The sequence below is a fragment of the Micropterus salmoides genome, unplaced genomic scaffold, assembly GCF_014851395.1.
Source record: "Micropterus salmoides isolate LMB-PRFRI ecotype aquatic unplaced genomic scaffold, ASM1485139v1 Ms_hic_scaffold_8, whole genome shotgun sequence".
Classification (NCBI taxonomy): Eukaryota; Metazoa; Chordata; class Actinopteri; order Centrarchiformes; family Centrarchidae; genus Micropterus; species Micropterus salmoides.
Genome location: NW_024044570.1, coordinates 14,521,556 through 14,537,494, shown reverse-complemented (window position 1 = coordinate 14,537,494; position 15,939 = coordinate 14,521,556). Strand labels below are relative to the sequence as shown.

At 41.3% G+C, this 15,939-nt stretch overlaps 2 protein-coding genes across 3 annotated transcripts in view; one reads left to right on the top strand and one right to left on the bottom strand.

Annotated features, from left to right (window-relative positions):
- The first annotated feature begins 736 nt into the window (after nucleotides 1-736).
- LOC119893759 (alpha-1A adrenergic receptor-like) lies at nucleotides 737-2,733 on the top strand. The gene is given in 4 exon segments (XM_038706092.1): nucleotides 737-1,313; nucleotides 1,316-1,411; nucleotides 2,090-2,292; nucleotides 2,578-2,733. Coding segments are annotated over 4 exon segments (1,032 nt in total).
- Nucleotides 2,734-3,244: 511 nt separating this feature from the next.
- The window catches only part of LOC119893080 (potassium voltage-gated channel subfamily D member 2-like), a 34,886-nt gene continuing 22,191 nt past the window's right edge, over nucleotides 3,245-15,939 (bottom strand). Inside the window, exons 3-7 of one of the 2 annotated variants that reach the window (XM_038705007.1) lie at nucleotides 8,618-8,780; nucleotides 8,086-8,184; nucleotides 7,060-7,158; nucleotides 5,797-6,017; nucleotides 3,245-4,809 (exon numbers count right to left, since the gene is read on the bottom strand). In XM_038705007.1, coding sequence (XP_038560935.1) covers nucleotides 4,632-4,809; nucleotides 5,797-6,017; nucleotides 7,060-7,158; nucleotides 8,086-8,184; nucleotides 8,618-8,780 — 760 coding nt within the window. In that variant the 3' untranslated portion in view covers nucleotides 3,245-4,631. The remainder of the gene's footprint in view (nucleotides 4,810-5,796; nucleotides 6,018-7,059; nucleotides 7,159-8,085; nucleotides 8,185-8,617; nucleotides 8,781-15,939) is intronic. The other variant, XM_038705008.1, reaches the window with a different exon arrangement.

Below are 15,939 nucleotides of genomic sequence, written 5' to 3'. Positions count from 1 at the left end.
ATAGTTTTTTGTTTCATACACGTTGACATGATTTTGAGAGACATTCGATCAGTCTAACATGTAGGCTGGTCAGGAGTAAAATGTATTGTGTTGAAATAATCCCAGATTTGGCATAGTACATAAGCTTGCACATTCGAAGCAAAGAGCATTTTACAGTTTATCTCCAAACAGGATTACACAATGTCATGCTATAATCCAGCAGCATGGCTCCCTTTATTTCCTGAGCCAATTCAAGAACTCTCAAGTCATCCATCTGGCACGGTTAATGCAAAGCTTTTAACCTTTGTGAGGTACTGTATTAAATGAAATGGACATCTGTTCATGCCAAACACATATGAATATCATATGCAGCACAATGTCATACCATCATCATTATACATTTCAGCTTTGAGCCCCTGATTGGCTTCGTCGTATGTCAGGACTGAGACAATAGTGACTTAACCATTTTTCATTTAACAACCATCCTTTTTCCAGTAGTCTCTGCTGTGAATACACAGCACAATATTTAATGAATGTGAACAGTGAGGACTCCCAGGTGACCTGCTGCTGCTGTGGAGTGATAATGAAAAGGGCGGATACTTTGCGTAACTTGTCCAGGCTGCAGGTTCACCCATTAATCTTACTCATTCAGTGGAGAATCACTTGCCAACAAGCGAAAGCACGCTCACTGTATGTTCGGTCAGCGGAGAGAGAATGAAGATACAGAACTAAACATGCTGACTCTTTGAATCGGGAGATGAGAGGCGAGACCGCACCTGCATGGAACTCTGGGAACAACACCATTTGGGAGGAGTACACTGACATCGCCTTTGTCGTGGCAAACAGCTTGATTCTGTTGTTCACCTCTGTTGTTGGGATTGCAGCAAATGTTTTTGTGGTTCTGGCAGTTTATCGTCAAAAATCACTGCAAACCTTGAATAATGCACTGGTGGTGAATCTAGCAGTAATAGACATTCTGCGATGTGTAATTGACTGCCCCATTCTCTTAACCATTATTGTGACTGTGTATCAAAGAGGACATTTGGACAGGTTGATCTGTGATACACAATTGGCTTCTTTCTCTTTCAGCTGCTGCATCCAACTGTTGACACTGGCCTGTGTAAGTGAAGAAAGATACCAGGCCATTGCACAACCCTTCAAAACTAGTAAAAGGCGAAGGCGTATCATGGTACTGATTCCTGTCACATGGACCCTGGCTATTCTGGTAGCTGTTTTTTGTCTGATATTTCTGAAGGATTCACCCGTGCATGTGAGATGCAAAGGATTACAGAGAGAGACATCATCCTCCTATGACACCTTTGGATTGTACATGTTGTTCCCATTTGGGCAGCATGCTTTGGTGTTATCATTGGATTCTACGCTCGCATATTTGCCATTGTGAGATCGCACAATCGCAAAATATTTGACAAAGGTACGTTTCATCTTTCAAAAAATCACAAGACAGATGATAAGCAGGAAAACGGAGAAACCACAGCTGTGGAAAATGGACATGGAATATCAGAGCAAAACCAGACCCTGAGCAAAAATGTTGCTCAGGTGGAACTATTAACACAAACTGAACCAAATTCATCAAAGAAAGATTCTACGGCTACTCCACTGATTTCAACAAACGCTCCACAGTGTGTCTCCACCGGTTCAGAGAATAAAGAGTTAAAAAATACAATGGCGATAACTGACTTGGAAACAGAACAATCTCAACCTCCTGCAATGCAGGTTGCAGTGCAGACTGAGGAGAAACCTTTTGAAACAGAGCAGTCCAACCCCGGTGCCACAAAAGTTGAAGCAAAACCATTTAATGGAGATGCTGTTAAGAGCTCAACCACAAAGCCGCAGAAGGTGTCAAGCAATTTTGACACAGAAAAGCAGTCCAAAGAGAGAGTGAAACTTGACACTGCACCCTTTGAAATGACTAAAACCAGTACCCGTGTTCCATCATCTGCACTGTTGTCCACTGAGTCCACTTCTGTTTCACTGATTGAACTAAAACAAGCTATGCAGTGTAACAGCAATGAAGGTGAAACACTGGCAGTTGCTTCAGTAGATCAAGTATCTTCATTACCTCCAGTCTCAAATAATGTCCATGAAACAGAAGCTACAAAACAAAATGCAGAAGTGGAAGGTGCTGTTTGCATGATGCCTTCAAAATCAAGTAAAGAAAGAGCGCGCAAAAAAAAGGAAAGTAAAATGGCTAAGCGTGCTGGCTACATAATTATAACCTTCGTCCTATTCTGGCTGCCATTGATCACAACTATCCTGATGAATTTTATTGTTCACAAAAACAAGTACACACAGGTAAGCATTTATAGGTTGGTTGTAGAGCTATGGATGCAGCATTTACATGCATTTTGATTATCAAAAAGTGTGAGATAAGGTTTTTGTTTCTAGTAGGTGAATTATTGTGTTCTTACACTGTAGTTTATGGTAGGGCCTCTCAACTGTTTCTGGCGCATTACCTCACTTTTAGGTCCCAGAAATGTCATGACATCAGCAAACATAAAATTGTGAAGATGTAAATATGTCTATGATATGCTTAAACGTTCTGTAAGTCTTCATAACAATTTTCTCTTATGTTTTCAGTCAACGATCATTCAGGACGTGGAGATTCTGTCAGTCTCTGTTGCTTGCATCACATCACTCAGTGACCCAATAATATATGCTGCAGTGAACCCTCAGTTCCGGACAGAGTTTTCTAGACTTAAAATCAGGTTTAAATCTATATTCAATAAGAAATGATTATTTCCACTTCTGTCTATCTTTGAGTCGCTCTAGACCAAATGACCATACACAATATTTACTATGTAACTGAATATTAAAATGGTTAACATTTGTCTTGTCATTGTTCAAATACTAACTAAATGAATCCATTAAAGTGTGAATTTTTCCTTGGGCCTATTATTTTATATGCCACTGCTTTATCTTAGATGTTGAGCTGGCTGACTTCTCAGCAGTTACTAAACTCTGCAGAGCACTGCATGTTGTGGGAAGCAGCCTGGATCAACACAATCAGCTCAGCAGGAGGAGTTCTCTGTTAAACAATCACTGAGGCCTGCATGTCTGTCTCCAGAGACCCTGCAGTCAAGACCCACCACTGGGCCGGTCAGGTCTTCACATGTCCTGCAGCAGCAACTAATTATTATTCCCTCCTGTTATGGGTGACGCTCTTCGAGGAATCAGGCAGACCATTATAAAATCCACCTAATTGTGTTCCAGTAAAAAGAAAAGACAACGGTCCTTTAATGGATGTTTCAGTAGAGCTACAGTATTTATTCTATCCACTGCACCAAATGCACAATGTGTGATTATGTGTTCCTTTTCCTTACCCCTTATATATGTACTCCATGACAAGATTTGTTTTTCATTAAAAGCAAAAGCTTGCAGAATTTACATCATAACATACCTCATTGTGTTTCCTTCCGTCAATCTCATTTTTACTGACAAACCTCAAACAAGAAGCAGAGACATACTTTTAATAAACAGAATTCTGCAATGACAGCATGCAAATCCTTAATTCAACCAGTTAACAGACAGAAATAGTATGCCAACAAGTGTCAACTAAATCTAGAAATAAGAGCCAACTTCAAATGCAGTTGATAAAGTTCTAACTGAGATATTTACAATATGAAAAATGTACAAAATGGCCCTTTAACACAGTGAAATCTACCAAGTCTCGCTTATGAATATAATAATATAATTTAAGAGGAACTCAATGGAATTGATGTTCTACACTCTTTCATATGGTTTTCCAGGTCAATACTATGTGTCCACAATAGGGTTAGTATTAGTTAAGTGTTGCGGAAACATTCACTTATATTTCTACCATGTGACCTAACTTATATGTACCCTGTATAGTTTTCAGTATCAATTGTAAATGTGACTTGGCTTGATGATGAGGTGGCTTTAACATAGCTCCATATCAGAATGTCAAATATGAAAGATAACAAAGACTTTGTCATTTGGACTTTCACTTGCACATTTCACAAACATGTCAGGATGCGTATAATATTTTACTCATCAAGCGATGACATCAACCACTTAATGAGTCAGTTAATGAATATTCACAACAGTTATCCATTCCAGAAGATGTATGTTTTCTGAATTTACAACAGTGAGGGGACTATTAGAAACCAGTTAATTGAGGGGTTTCAAAACAATCTATTTAACTGGATGGTGGTGAGTGAAGTGAATGTTTCTAAGGTGTAAGTAGACCGATTTAATATTCACAACGATGGCCCTCAGGTAATGTGTGCTTTGTCATCAGAGGCCATCAAGCATGACCTTTAACCTCTGCCTTTTCTCCTTTGAATCAGAAGACAACAAATACAACTACATTACATATTCAAAAATAAAGTTTTTTTTAGGCAACAACGATAATCCCTCAATCCCAACAATTCCTTGGTCTGCTGTGCTTAATGGTGCAAGATCTGCTGGTTCACATTTATTTCCAAGGCAGTCGTCCACATCATTCTATTACCATGCAGAGTTTGACATCAGATGAGATCACTACTTCAAAAACCCCGGCTTCTGCTTATCTTATAATCCCTCTAGATTATGGCAGGTTGATGCTCAGTGGTCCCTCTCCTCAGCATCTGGTGCTTCTTGAGACCAGTAAGCTGATCTTATAGGCATGACAACTACAAGGCAGATACTCGGACAATGTTGCTTTGAGAGTATGCGGTGGTGGTGGTTGAACCGCGCCCGTCTGATGAGGTCACCACGGGGGCAGATAGGCTGACCATGGATGGAGTGATGTAAGGTTTGTCGCATTTCAAGGGCACAGTCTCATCAAGTTTGGCATTCAGGCTGGAGCGGCTGTAAAAGAAAACACAGGATGAAAGAAGGTGAAAGGCCTAACCTTGTGAACGTGTTACACAAAGCCTGTACTACAAGGAGTTCTTTTATACATTATACTGTATAAAAGCCACTATTAAGAAATATCCACGTTCTTTGTACAGACTGAATATATAAATGGGCTTGGGCTCATGTTGCTCATTAAGATATATTTCAATTCTTGGACTTCTACAGAGAATATACTGCGTAGGAGGACTGTGTATTTGAAACTGAAGGTTATGACTGACTATACTGTACATCTAAAATTCAACTTTTTTTGCTTTCGACATGTAATAACAATAAATTCTTCCTTGTTTGTTTAAAGTATGTGCTGTCCTGATGCATTTGAAATTAAGTTTCACACAAGAAATGAATATTATCGCATGTAATTGCAGGCAAACTCATTCTCAATACTCTGTATGACATTTTCCACACAAGTATTTAAGTATCACCCAAGTTTTCTCACTTACTCTTTGTTGTTTCAAAAAATACAGAAAGTTTAGGTTTTACAGTACTTGCGAGTACTTGAGATATCCATCTCTGAGAATCCTGCTGTGCCCTGATATGGAATTTCATTTGTGCTGCTTACACCAATGAAAAATTACATTCAACAGCAACACCTATTTCCAGATAGAGTGTTAGATTTGCTCGGGATAATCCACAGAACAAGCTGTTCGACAGTTTTCACAGAGAGAAGGGGCTTCTTTGGTAGAAAATAAAACTGAAAACGACAATATATCTGGATTATGCAGAGTAACGGGACACAGAAGTTTTCTTTAAGCACCACCAACAAACTTCCATTCATTGCATTGGGTTGTAAACACATATCTTCCAATCAGAACAAACTAAAACTATCTGTAGTTTTATCCCGGCAGACTTTCTACACAAACTGTGCGATGTGAAAATAACTCTACACTTATGAAACTCAAAGACGTAGAGACAGACAAAGGAGCAAGACTGGGAGACTACCTGTTGGCCACTGGCCTCTCTCTTATCTGTATGGTGCTGAGCTCCTGGTTGTTTGTGCTGGGCAGGCTGAAGCTGCTCTTCTTCCTGTGGCGTCGAGAGCAGCACGAGCTAAGGCCTTGTGGAGATGAGGACAGCGAGGATGAACGGGAGCCCGACTTGTTCGTCACAGAGATCTCCATGCAGTTGGCCTGAAATGTCTGCTCGTCCACAAACTCATGATTCTGCAGAGGAAGATGGTGGATATTTGGATTCAGTGCTGTTGCTCATGAATCACTCTATTACATCAATGATTGGCTCTGCTAAATAATGAGTAAAGATGTTTCACAGTAAAGACTAAACAGACTGAACAGAATCCACAGCAAAATTGTTTAATAATTGGAAAATGAATCATCAAGGGAATAGAAATATATTGGCCCAGATGTCCATATTAAGTGCCATCTGTGAAAACATTCACAACTGTTATCCCTGTGACAAATGAGCATGACTTGAAGGTCAGGCTCCAAGTAAGTTTCAGGTTCTGTCAGCAGGGGGCAGAGTGACACCACGTAGGAACTGATGCCATGCCCTGAATGAGCCTCCTTTCTTATACTTTCTCTGTCACTCCTGCTCTACACCCATCTATAATGCACACCATAAGAGGTCTGATGTAAATATGTGTGCTGCCATCTGAATGGCATGAAGCCTTCATGGAGCTTTTCCCAGACGACTGGCAAGCCTTTTACTGTGGGGAGAGGATCATCTATCTATTTCCTTTCTATGTCTCTGTACATGGTTTAGAGCTGCAAGTGTAAAATGCATGTCACAGCCAAGCATTAAAGGGGCTCTTACATGTCTAAATTATAGATAGCGTGTACTGTATAGATAGACAGTGTAAAATTAACTATGCTGGTTTGTTTGTAAGAAATAATGTTATTGGCCAGCGGAATCATGTTATCTTTTGCATGTTGCTGGAGAGAGGATTCAACATTTCACAGCCCCATTTAAAGCTATATTTAACTTGTGCTGCATATGAAATGATGAATGATTGTATAGTTTGTGCATGGATGAAAAAATCACTTTGCTTCTATTTGTAACATTGTAACAGGCTACTGACGATACAGAGCAGACAGCAGAAGTGATGCAATTATACATAAAAGGAACTATTTTTTACAGTGAGCTATTTTAAACTGATCTAAAATCTGTTACCAAGATAGTAGATGCCAAAGTGATTGTGCGTTTTCCAATGGACACAGCTTTTAAGTTTCAGAAAAAAAGGGATTTTACCGTGGTCTTCTCCAGGCAGTGCAGCAGGTGATTATGTTGGCTCTCAAAAGGAGGAGTGGCGGCCTTCGCCACCAGGGCTTTTCCTGCCTGCTTGGAGGCCTTCAAACACAGAAAGTAAAAAAACAAACAGTGTAGATGAGCAGTTTCAGACTCTGCATAGAAACGGAGTCTCAGGCAACAGCTAGTTCAGTGATGTAGTGGAGAGTACGCAAAGCATTGAGGTTGAAATGCTGATCTGTAGCACGGCAGCCAATCTACTGACAACCTAGTGAGACGGGGATATTTTAGAGATACATAGAGACAGTGGCTGATTACAACATGTTTCCCTGATAGAATTAGTTTTGCCATTCTTTTGCTGTTTTGGTGAGAAGGACCAGAAACGTCAAATTTTAACTGAGGTGATTTCAGTGCAACAGCAGTGGCAGACCTAGACACAGATCAAACAGATTGCACCAAACACAGCACAGATTCTGGACCACAACAACAATACACACTTGGATGAAGTTCTGCACGGCTCTGGGATGGAAGGTATGTTGTGTTAGTCTGCACTACAACCTGGATGCTCTAGAAATAACACACAGAACACACAGCTGATCAAAAACAGAGTTTAGAGGAGATGCAGGCTGAGCAGGCAGCTTGCATAGGCGACCTATTGTCCAGTAAGTCTTTGGTTCCCTTCTTCCCCTCCAAACCCTGTTGGACAAACATGCAGAGCTTGGTCATGAGTCAGTGTGACTGTAATGGCTGTGCTCCACCAGAAGGCAAGTGTGCCTGCCTGGCCCTCCTGCTGTATGGACAGAGAGAGTGTTGACGAAGCATGTCAATGCTGCAGCTGAGAGGTGGGATGAAAGAGAGAGGACGATCACACTAAAGCACTGGAATGACAGCAGCCGCTGTGTTACAGCATGGAAGCCCCCCAACCACCCACCCCCCTTGTGTGGTGGCATGGCCCCCGAGCAGAGCGGCATGCAAGCATCAGCGAGGCCCCGGTCAGTAAGCCCACAAGCCGCTACTTGGTCCCTTTACCTCCTCCAGTGAGTTGATCAGGAGCCCATTTTGTTTGTAGCGCATATAGGCATTAGTGCCTCGAGTCTTCGTAGCACGGATTCTAGCAAGCCGAGTTTTCTGTTCGAACAAACAGACCTCTGTTTTAGACGGTTTGTCTGTCACACTAATTGTCTCTGTCTCCCTCTGGCAGCCATAGTATTTAGCAGGGAGAGGCTATGCTTAAATATACCATTAGGAAATTCTGCCTTAGCAAACACTTTTAGGAAGAAATGCACATATTGCCATTGAAAAGCTGCTGACACTATACTCTGAAGATCATTTGTTCAGTCATTGTCATTCCTTCTCTTATTTCTTTCTGCCACTGAAATATACTCAAGCAAGTTTAGCCCAACACAATAAAAGATTAATATTCTGGAAGATAGTGTTTGCCCTGTCATTCTGTTACGTGCGGATAAGACAGGGACAGAGGAAGAAGCCAGATAGTAGCAAAATAAATAGAGATAGAGAGAAAAGGAAGAGCGAGGCGGCAGAGGGAGGAGGAGATCAGTACCCTCTGGGCTCGTCGCTTCTCTGCCCGCTGGCTTTGGTGGTAGATACGGCTGAAGTTTGACACTATGACAGGGACAGGCAAGGCGATGACCAGCACCCCACTCAGAGAGCATATGGACCCAAACACCTTCCCCACGATTGTTTTTGGCACCATGTCACCGTACCTGAAACACAGAAAACAGACAACAGTGACCATGCAGGGTAGAAAAACAAGGGTAAATATCCTTTTTAAGACTCCACCCTGGAGGCTTGTTTTATCATGTTAAATTGTTGTGTCTTTTATGTTATTTTTACTAGTCTTGAAATAGTTACAATGACCTTGTATTATTTCACAACTTCAAATAAGAAGTCACACATTTGAGGTGGGTGAGGAATAAATAGGACTTTTCTGAAGTGGCTTCTTCCTGGCCTACTTTCTTCATGCCATCATGATGTTCCTCTGTTAAAACCCTTTTTCATATATAATTACACACCTGCTGGCACTGGCTAATGCTTTCGTGTCGTGACCAAACGTGTTACATATCCCCTGTGACCTCTGTTAGCCAAACAGCTTGTGAAAGATACAGGGAGTAGTATCACATCAAGTAAAAGCAAAAGGGGAAGGGAACAGTGTGATGTGAAACCCTGGAGAAATTGTTTAAGTCTGTGGGCCTCAGCTACAGCCACCTGGGTGTTTTGTTCTTTTTTTCCCACATCAAAATGGACCTTGAATACTGAATGCAGATACGTAGTGAAACCACATTAAAACAATTTATGTTCGAGATAAAGCGTAAAGCTGACCCGATGGTGTAACTATATGCACAGACATGTAATTTTATTATACAAATGTTGAACAGGCCACATTCAGCGTGAGCAGATTAATGGTTGTACATATGTCAGATGGGACTGAATCATCCCCATTAAAGAGATTAATTCACCTGTCTTCTATCAGGCAGTCGGACCTGTCTGTGCTGAAGGAAAAGCTGAAATCAAACTGTCCTCCTGATCTCACTTTCTTTACGTTAGCCGACACCTCCAGTGCCAAGTATTAGCGGGGAAAATTACGAATCACTTTGCTGATCTGAATTGTTTTGTTCAATTCCGTTCAAAGAATTGTAGTCACTAACTGCATAGTTGCTCAGCTAATTAATGCTTGCATTACCGTTCAAATGCTCTTCAGCATGTGCAACTGTGATGGAACACAGTAAGCCACAGTAAGTCAGCAACAGGGGTGGAATGTAACAAAGTACATTTACTTTTCTTTTACTTAACTTGAGTTGTTTAATCCACTATATTTGTATGACAGTTTAGATAAAAAACCTTCATACCCTGCCTGTCCAGTGAAAACAATGTATCTTAAATTTGATTTAACCCCCCCGCATCCCTCCCCCCACCCACCCACCAAATGCATCATCACAAAGCTTTTTTATGAACTCATAAAACGTTGACTTTATACTGATACGTGGTTCTCACAGGCCAGCAAAGCTACAAACATGATGATCTTATAGAATATGATGCACTGCTGTTGATAAAACTACACATGTACAGCAATGCAGTTACTTTTATTAATCCATCAACAATGTAATAGTAAAACACTGACAAGGGACAATTTGATACTTGATCGATTTTGCTGATAATATTTCCTGTACATACCTTTACTTAAGAAAGGTTTTTAATGCAGGACTTTTATTTAAAGTGAAGTATTTTCACAGTGTTGTATTGCTACTGGCAAAGGATCTGAATACTTTTTTCTGTCACTGATGATTGTTTTCATGGGTTTGTGGTCTGTCAATAATCTTTTTATGAAAAAATAACATAGTTAACGGTGTTTTCATTAACTGGCAAGGGGAGCTTCACTGCTAAAAGCTACTGATCCGTTCAGTGACAATGGTAATTCGGTAAATTTGGTTCAATTTGAAGATTCTGGATTTAAGATTTGTTAGTACATGTACAAAACACAAAACACTGAACAGCCAATACCATCCAGACTAACACATAAATATTTAGCCTCAAACACAGGGATATTCAGTTGCCATACAAAGAGGGGATTATCATTTAACATCATGAAAAAAAATAGTTAGCAAACCCTGATTTCTCTAAGGCAATTAATATCGCACAAACCTGCAAATTATACCCCCACAATTCCTTTAAACATAACCTGCATGTTCATGATAAGCCCTTTGCTGACACTTTAGGCCACAGGCAGCGCTGGGATTTATTTTAAATTAATGATTCAGAGCATGTATGTCTTACTTATAAACATCCATCTATGTGCTGTGGAGGACCAACAATCCACAGGATTGCAGGTGGGCGCGATGAATGATCCAGACCCTAATGCGCAAATGACCTGAGAAGACCATTACCTCCTGAGAGTAAGATGAATGCAGGTAGGAAAGGACATCAGCATTGCTCAGTGACTGTGACAGCTGCATGTCTCTCAAGTGAGGCAGGGTAATGTGAATGTATCGCTACACGGGAGGTTGACTATTTCATAAATGAAGTTGTCTAATGCCCACGGCCGTCTGCTTGAGTCATTAGCCTCAGGTTTCCATCACGTTGGGCCCAACAGCCTGGGCTTTTACAGAGCTTGGACGGAAAGATGTAAAAGTGGACGTTTTAATATCACGCTTGATGGGACTTCATGTACAACAGTTTGCTTTCAAGTTGAGTAATCTCACACAGATGTCATTAGTTTTACAGTTCATTACAGGTCAAGTCATTTTCCTATGTAATCACTGACGAAGCCTGACAGCAGGTGTCAATTATAGAATCCGGATGTACTGTTGAAAGCCTTAAGAAATCCACATAAAAAATGCAGGACAACATTCCCTCACATGCATTTGACTGCTAACATGTGTTTTATTCCAGTGGGAGAAGTGGCAAGATGCTGCTAGATGTGAAAATAAGTCTGAACAGTCAACTGTGTAATACAATGTATTGCAGTCCTTTCAGCGAGCATCGCCTCTTGAAAGCAAAGCATAGTAGTGAGCAGGTGAAAAAAGAAAGGAGCAAGCGCACTCTGGAGAGAAGCACTAACAGTGATGGATTGTTCATAAGGGAGAGGCTGAGATACACAAAGCTCTGCCTCCTGGATGACGGCAGAGGTAGGAATTAACAGCAGCGAGAGATTAAAGTAATGTTCCTGCTTTGTTCTTGTTGTCTCTGACTACCAGGTACCTGCGTTTGCTACCCTGAACTGACATGGGTGAGACACGAAGATGGATGGCCAGATCCTTATCCACCCTGCAGAGGAGGAAGAGGAGTGTCGAAATGACTGAGTATCAATTCCCCAGCTCCACCCACCTGAAACCATAGTGCGTTTGCACTCACACCGGTCTTAAAAACAGCGCATTCTGTAGAATTGTCCCACAGTGAGATGACAGCATTGCAGATGAAACCCGGTGTGGTGAGAAAGAGTGAAACTGGGGGCTCGCCTCAGACGGTGTAGGAACAATGTCAGACTAAAAGGAATATTTGAATTCCAGAAGTGGGGGATGAATGTTCACGCCCGGCTTGGATAATAGACCAATCAAACATTCATGAGTCCCTGTATCAACCTGCGTGGCAGAGTTTGTGCGGTTGACCTTAAATATGGTGCAGTATTCCATCAGGGGGTGCTCTGAGACAGATTTCTGTACATGACCTCACTGCCTCACAGCGAGCGCTGACACCCAAAAACATGGACACGCCTAGACACACAGGAACACACACACAAAAGCAGTCACAAGAACATGTACTCATTTATATATGTGTGTGTGTGTGTGTGTGTGTGTGTGTGTGTGTGTGTGTGTGAAAGGGCCTTTAATTTGACATCTAGTTAAACCAATCCCCCTTCCTAAAAAAGCAATCTTGTTCCTTGATTGTCTTCCAGAACCCTGTGTCTGAAATCTGACTGCCATCTGGTTAGTGGGAAGCGAGAAAAAACAAAAAACAAACACGATATCTGGATGACAAAAATCAAACAAAACTAAATGAAATCTTTTCAGGTGAAAGAAGCCTAAATCAGACCTTTTTTATGGTCATTTGCTCCATTGGGTCTGCTGCACACAAATACACCAACCCATAAAAGTGTGTGGGGGCCTGCAGGAGAAAGGCCACCCTTACACGAAAAAACCCTCTTAAGTGTGCACAAGCTCAAGTTTCTGATGTAATCATAGAGGTCTAAAGTAAGTCCTGCTGTCCCACCAACTGACATGCCAGTTGAGATCGCGGCCAACAGCTTAGCAGTGCTGACAATTAGGATCCAAGAAGGACTGTGGCAGATCTTTCAGCTGAGAGGGCTTTGTCAACAGCGTTAAAATCCAATCATCCACTGGCACCTCTGTCATGGCACTTCTAGCTTCATGGTGTTACTGTGAAACTAACTTGCCTCCTGCAGGAGTGACTGTATTAAAGTGCGATGATAAAAGAAAAAGGAAGGAATTACACTTAAATGCCCTCACAACATTTGATTCCACTGATGTGAGCAATCAAGGTCAAGGTATTCAAATGATGAAGGGATGAAGATACTGGAGCCGCTGGACTGAATGGTGCCATCTTATTAAATCTGTCATGGCAAAGACATTAATTCTCATCAAACTCTACTTTGATCTACTCAACTTTTATATATTTCAATGAGGAGCAATGGAATGACACAAATTTGATTAATACATTAAGAATTTTGATTCGTCAGCTGATTGCAATCAAGATGAATTTAACACACTGTCCTATCTCATGCACCATCTATCCCATTGTTTCATGCCAATAATTACTATGGGGCCTTCAATCTGAAAATCTGAATCTCAAATTAACTTCAGTCTCACCTTATTTCATGACATTGGTTTAACTTCGCATCCCTCTAAGCATTTTTCTCTTTTTATCTGCAAACAGGGGAAATCATCCTAAGACGCATTCACTGGACTCACTGGCATCTGTTTTGCGTGTTAAGCAAGTATTATTTCTTTCTTTCTTTGTCCGCGAATACGTGAGGGACCGCTAGGGTCCCGTTGACAAAAAAAAAAGGTCATCAGAGGAGGTACGCACAGGCTCCCATTTTATGTGACCGTGTGTACAAGTCCCACTACTAGGGCACCTACCAATCTACTGAGCATCTGTGGAAAGAGTCCGCCCAGCTGACTCCAGAAAGTAGTATAAACAGAAGTAGTCTGTGTCTGTGGTGGCCACAGCTGTCCATGAACGCGTCCGCTCCAAAGTATATTCAAGGCTTTAGTTGCAGTGACCTTATTATGAAATGCTCTTTGAGATGCTAAAACTAGACATTCGTTTGAAAAAGCACTTAATTTAGAATTTAAAAATTTCAAGGTCAACAAGTTTTAGTTCGCCACAGAATTAGCATTTTTTATCATTTCAAAAAGATGAGATTGGTAAATTCCAAACATGGTCTCTGCACTGAGTGTCCTCAGCATGTCTTTGATAATTCTGTGAATGCACAATTCTTTGTATGACCTTCATCGCACACCGAGCTCCCTATCAGTGCTTCCTGAGGTAATTCACTCGCTCAGTTTCACAGTTCAGTGGTTTCTACAGCACAGACAAGCCCTCCAAACCTGTGAGACCAAAAACTGTCAATTATCCTGAAACTCCGATACTGTCACTAGCTGTACCAATCAAAAGTTGATAATGACAGAGAGAGACATTAAAACTGTGCAGGGACCACGGGATGGTGGCAAGGTCACGAAGTATCAGAAATCCTTGACATCTCCTGCGGGCGTGATGTGAAATGTAAAGCTACGACAGAGGATCACAGAGTGTCAGAGTGGACACAATATTAAAATCTTATCTGAGGACTTGACACGGACGTGATGCAGCCTTACACTGACCAGCGGAGAAAGGCTCCATTTTTTACAAGTCATGACAGGGAGCAAATGGAGCAATGCTCTGTGACAATACAGCTCTCTGTACCTTCTCCACAAGACTAAAAGAGGACAATATTCATCCTTACTGACAGTGAAATAAAAGATTTACCAAAAAAATTTAACATCCTTTCTGAACTCAATCATGCTCGTAAAACTATGAATTCCGAATTTCAAGAAAATGGATTATACTGCCTGTGTGTTATAGAGGCATACCAACATGAGTGACAAGAAGATTTACATTTACTGGAGTGTATTTGTGAAGACTGCAAGATTTATGGAGTATTGCAGGAGAGGTCTTGAGGGTGGTTAGTTCATAAAAACAAGAAAGAAAAGGCTATATGATCGCTCTTTTCTGCACCACTAGGCATCATTAACCTGACCACAAAGTAAGAAAAGAAAAATGCAGAAAACAGAGATTGCTACATTTACAGATAAAAAAAAGGTAAGTGAAGCTGGTTGAATAAAGGGAAACTCTCTGTGTTGTACCATATATTTATATTATTTATGAACCAAATATAAATCTGTTTTGTGTTTTGGTCAGCATGTTAAAATATTAAACACACTCTGTATTTATTTCCACCATGAACAGACTGTAAAATAAAATCTTTGTAATGCCAGAGAGACTGGCAGCTTCACTGGTGGCTAACACCTAGCATGGATATTTCAATGCAGTGACACAGCTACAGTATACCACTACAATGCAATCCTTAGGGAGGTATACAACCATGTTTCAAGAGTCAGAAACACAATAAATGAACATGATCTCCAATATGATCCCTAAACACCACGTGTCATTCCTGATGTTCTGCACTGCATCTCTGGCTAGAGCCAGGGAGCACAACATCCAAAAAGCTGCCTCTCTTGGGTTTGGACACCAAAGACTGATGGGATTAAGAATGTGTGGGCTGATAGGATTCTGCTATGATGCTATCCCTCAGATATACATCATTATAGAGAGGGGAATCCCACAGGCGCTGGGATTAGCCTGCTAGATTTTCACTGCAGGTGATAAGGGAGAGAAGGAGAGGCTGGCAGAACTACACAACATAATGGGGAGATGGGAAAGGAGAGATAGGCGGGAGCCAGAGGACTGCACTGCCAGGCAGTACGGTCCTCTGGCTCTAATGCGTGTGGTAGGAAAAACAGAGCACTCGAGTATGAGTAACTGTGAACAATAGCTACAGGGAAGGACAACTTTGAGATAGGTGAACATCACCGACTCTGTGGGAAAAAATGCGCAGACTACATTGCCGTGACTGGATTTGAAATGCAGTGTGGAGCAGATGTGAGCGATTGTTTTATATGCTTTCCACATCCAGTCTCTGCAGATTTGCGAGAGGTGATGGGTAGAGCTGAAGGTTAGCATGTGAAGTTTAAGGAAACAGCTATAGCATGCATGGCTACATGTCAGTTAATGCATTGTAAATGAAGACTTTGTGATGCAGCAGTGTCAATGTGGCTTTGATCTTGCAGCTGAGCGTTTATCCCT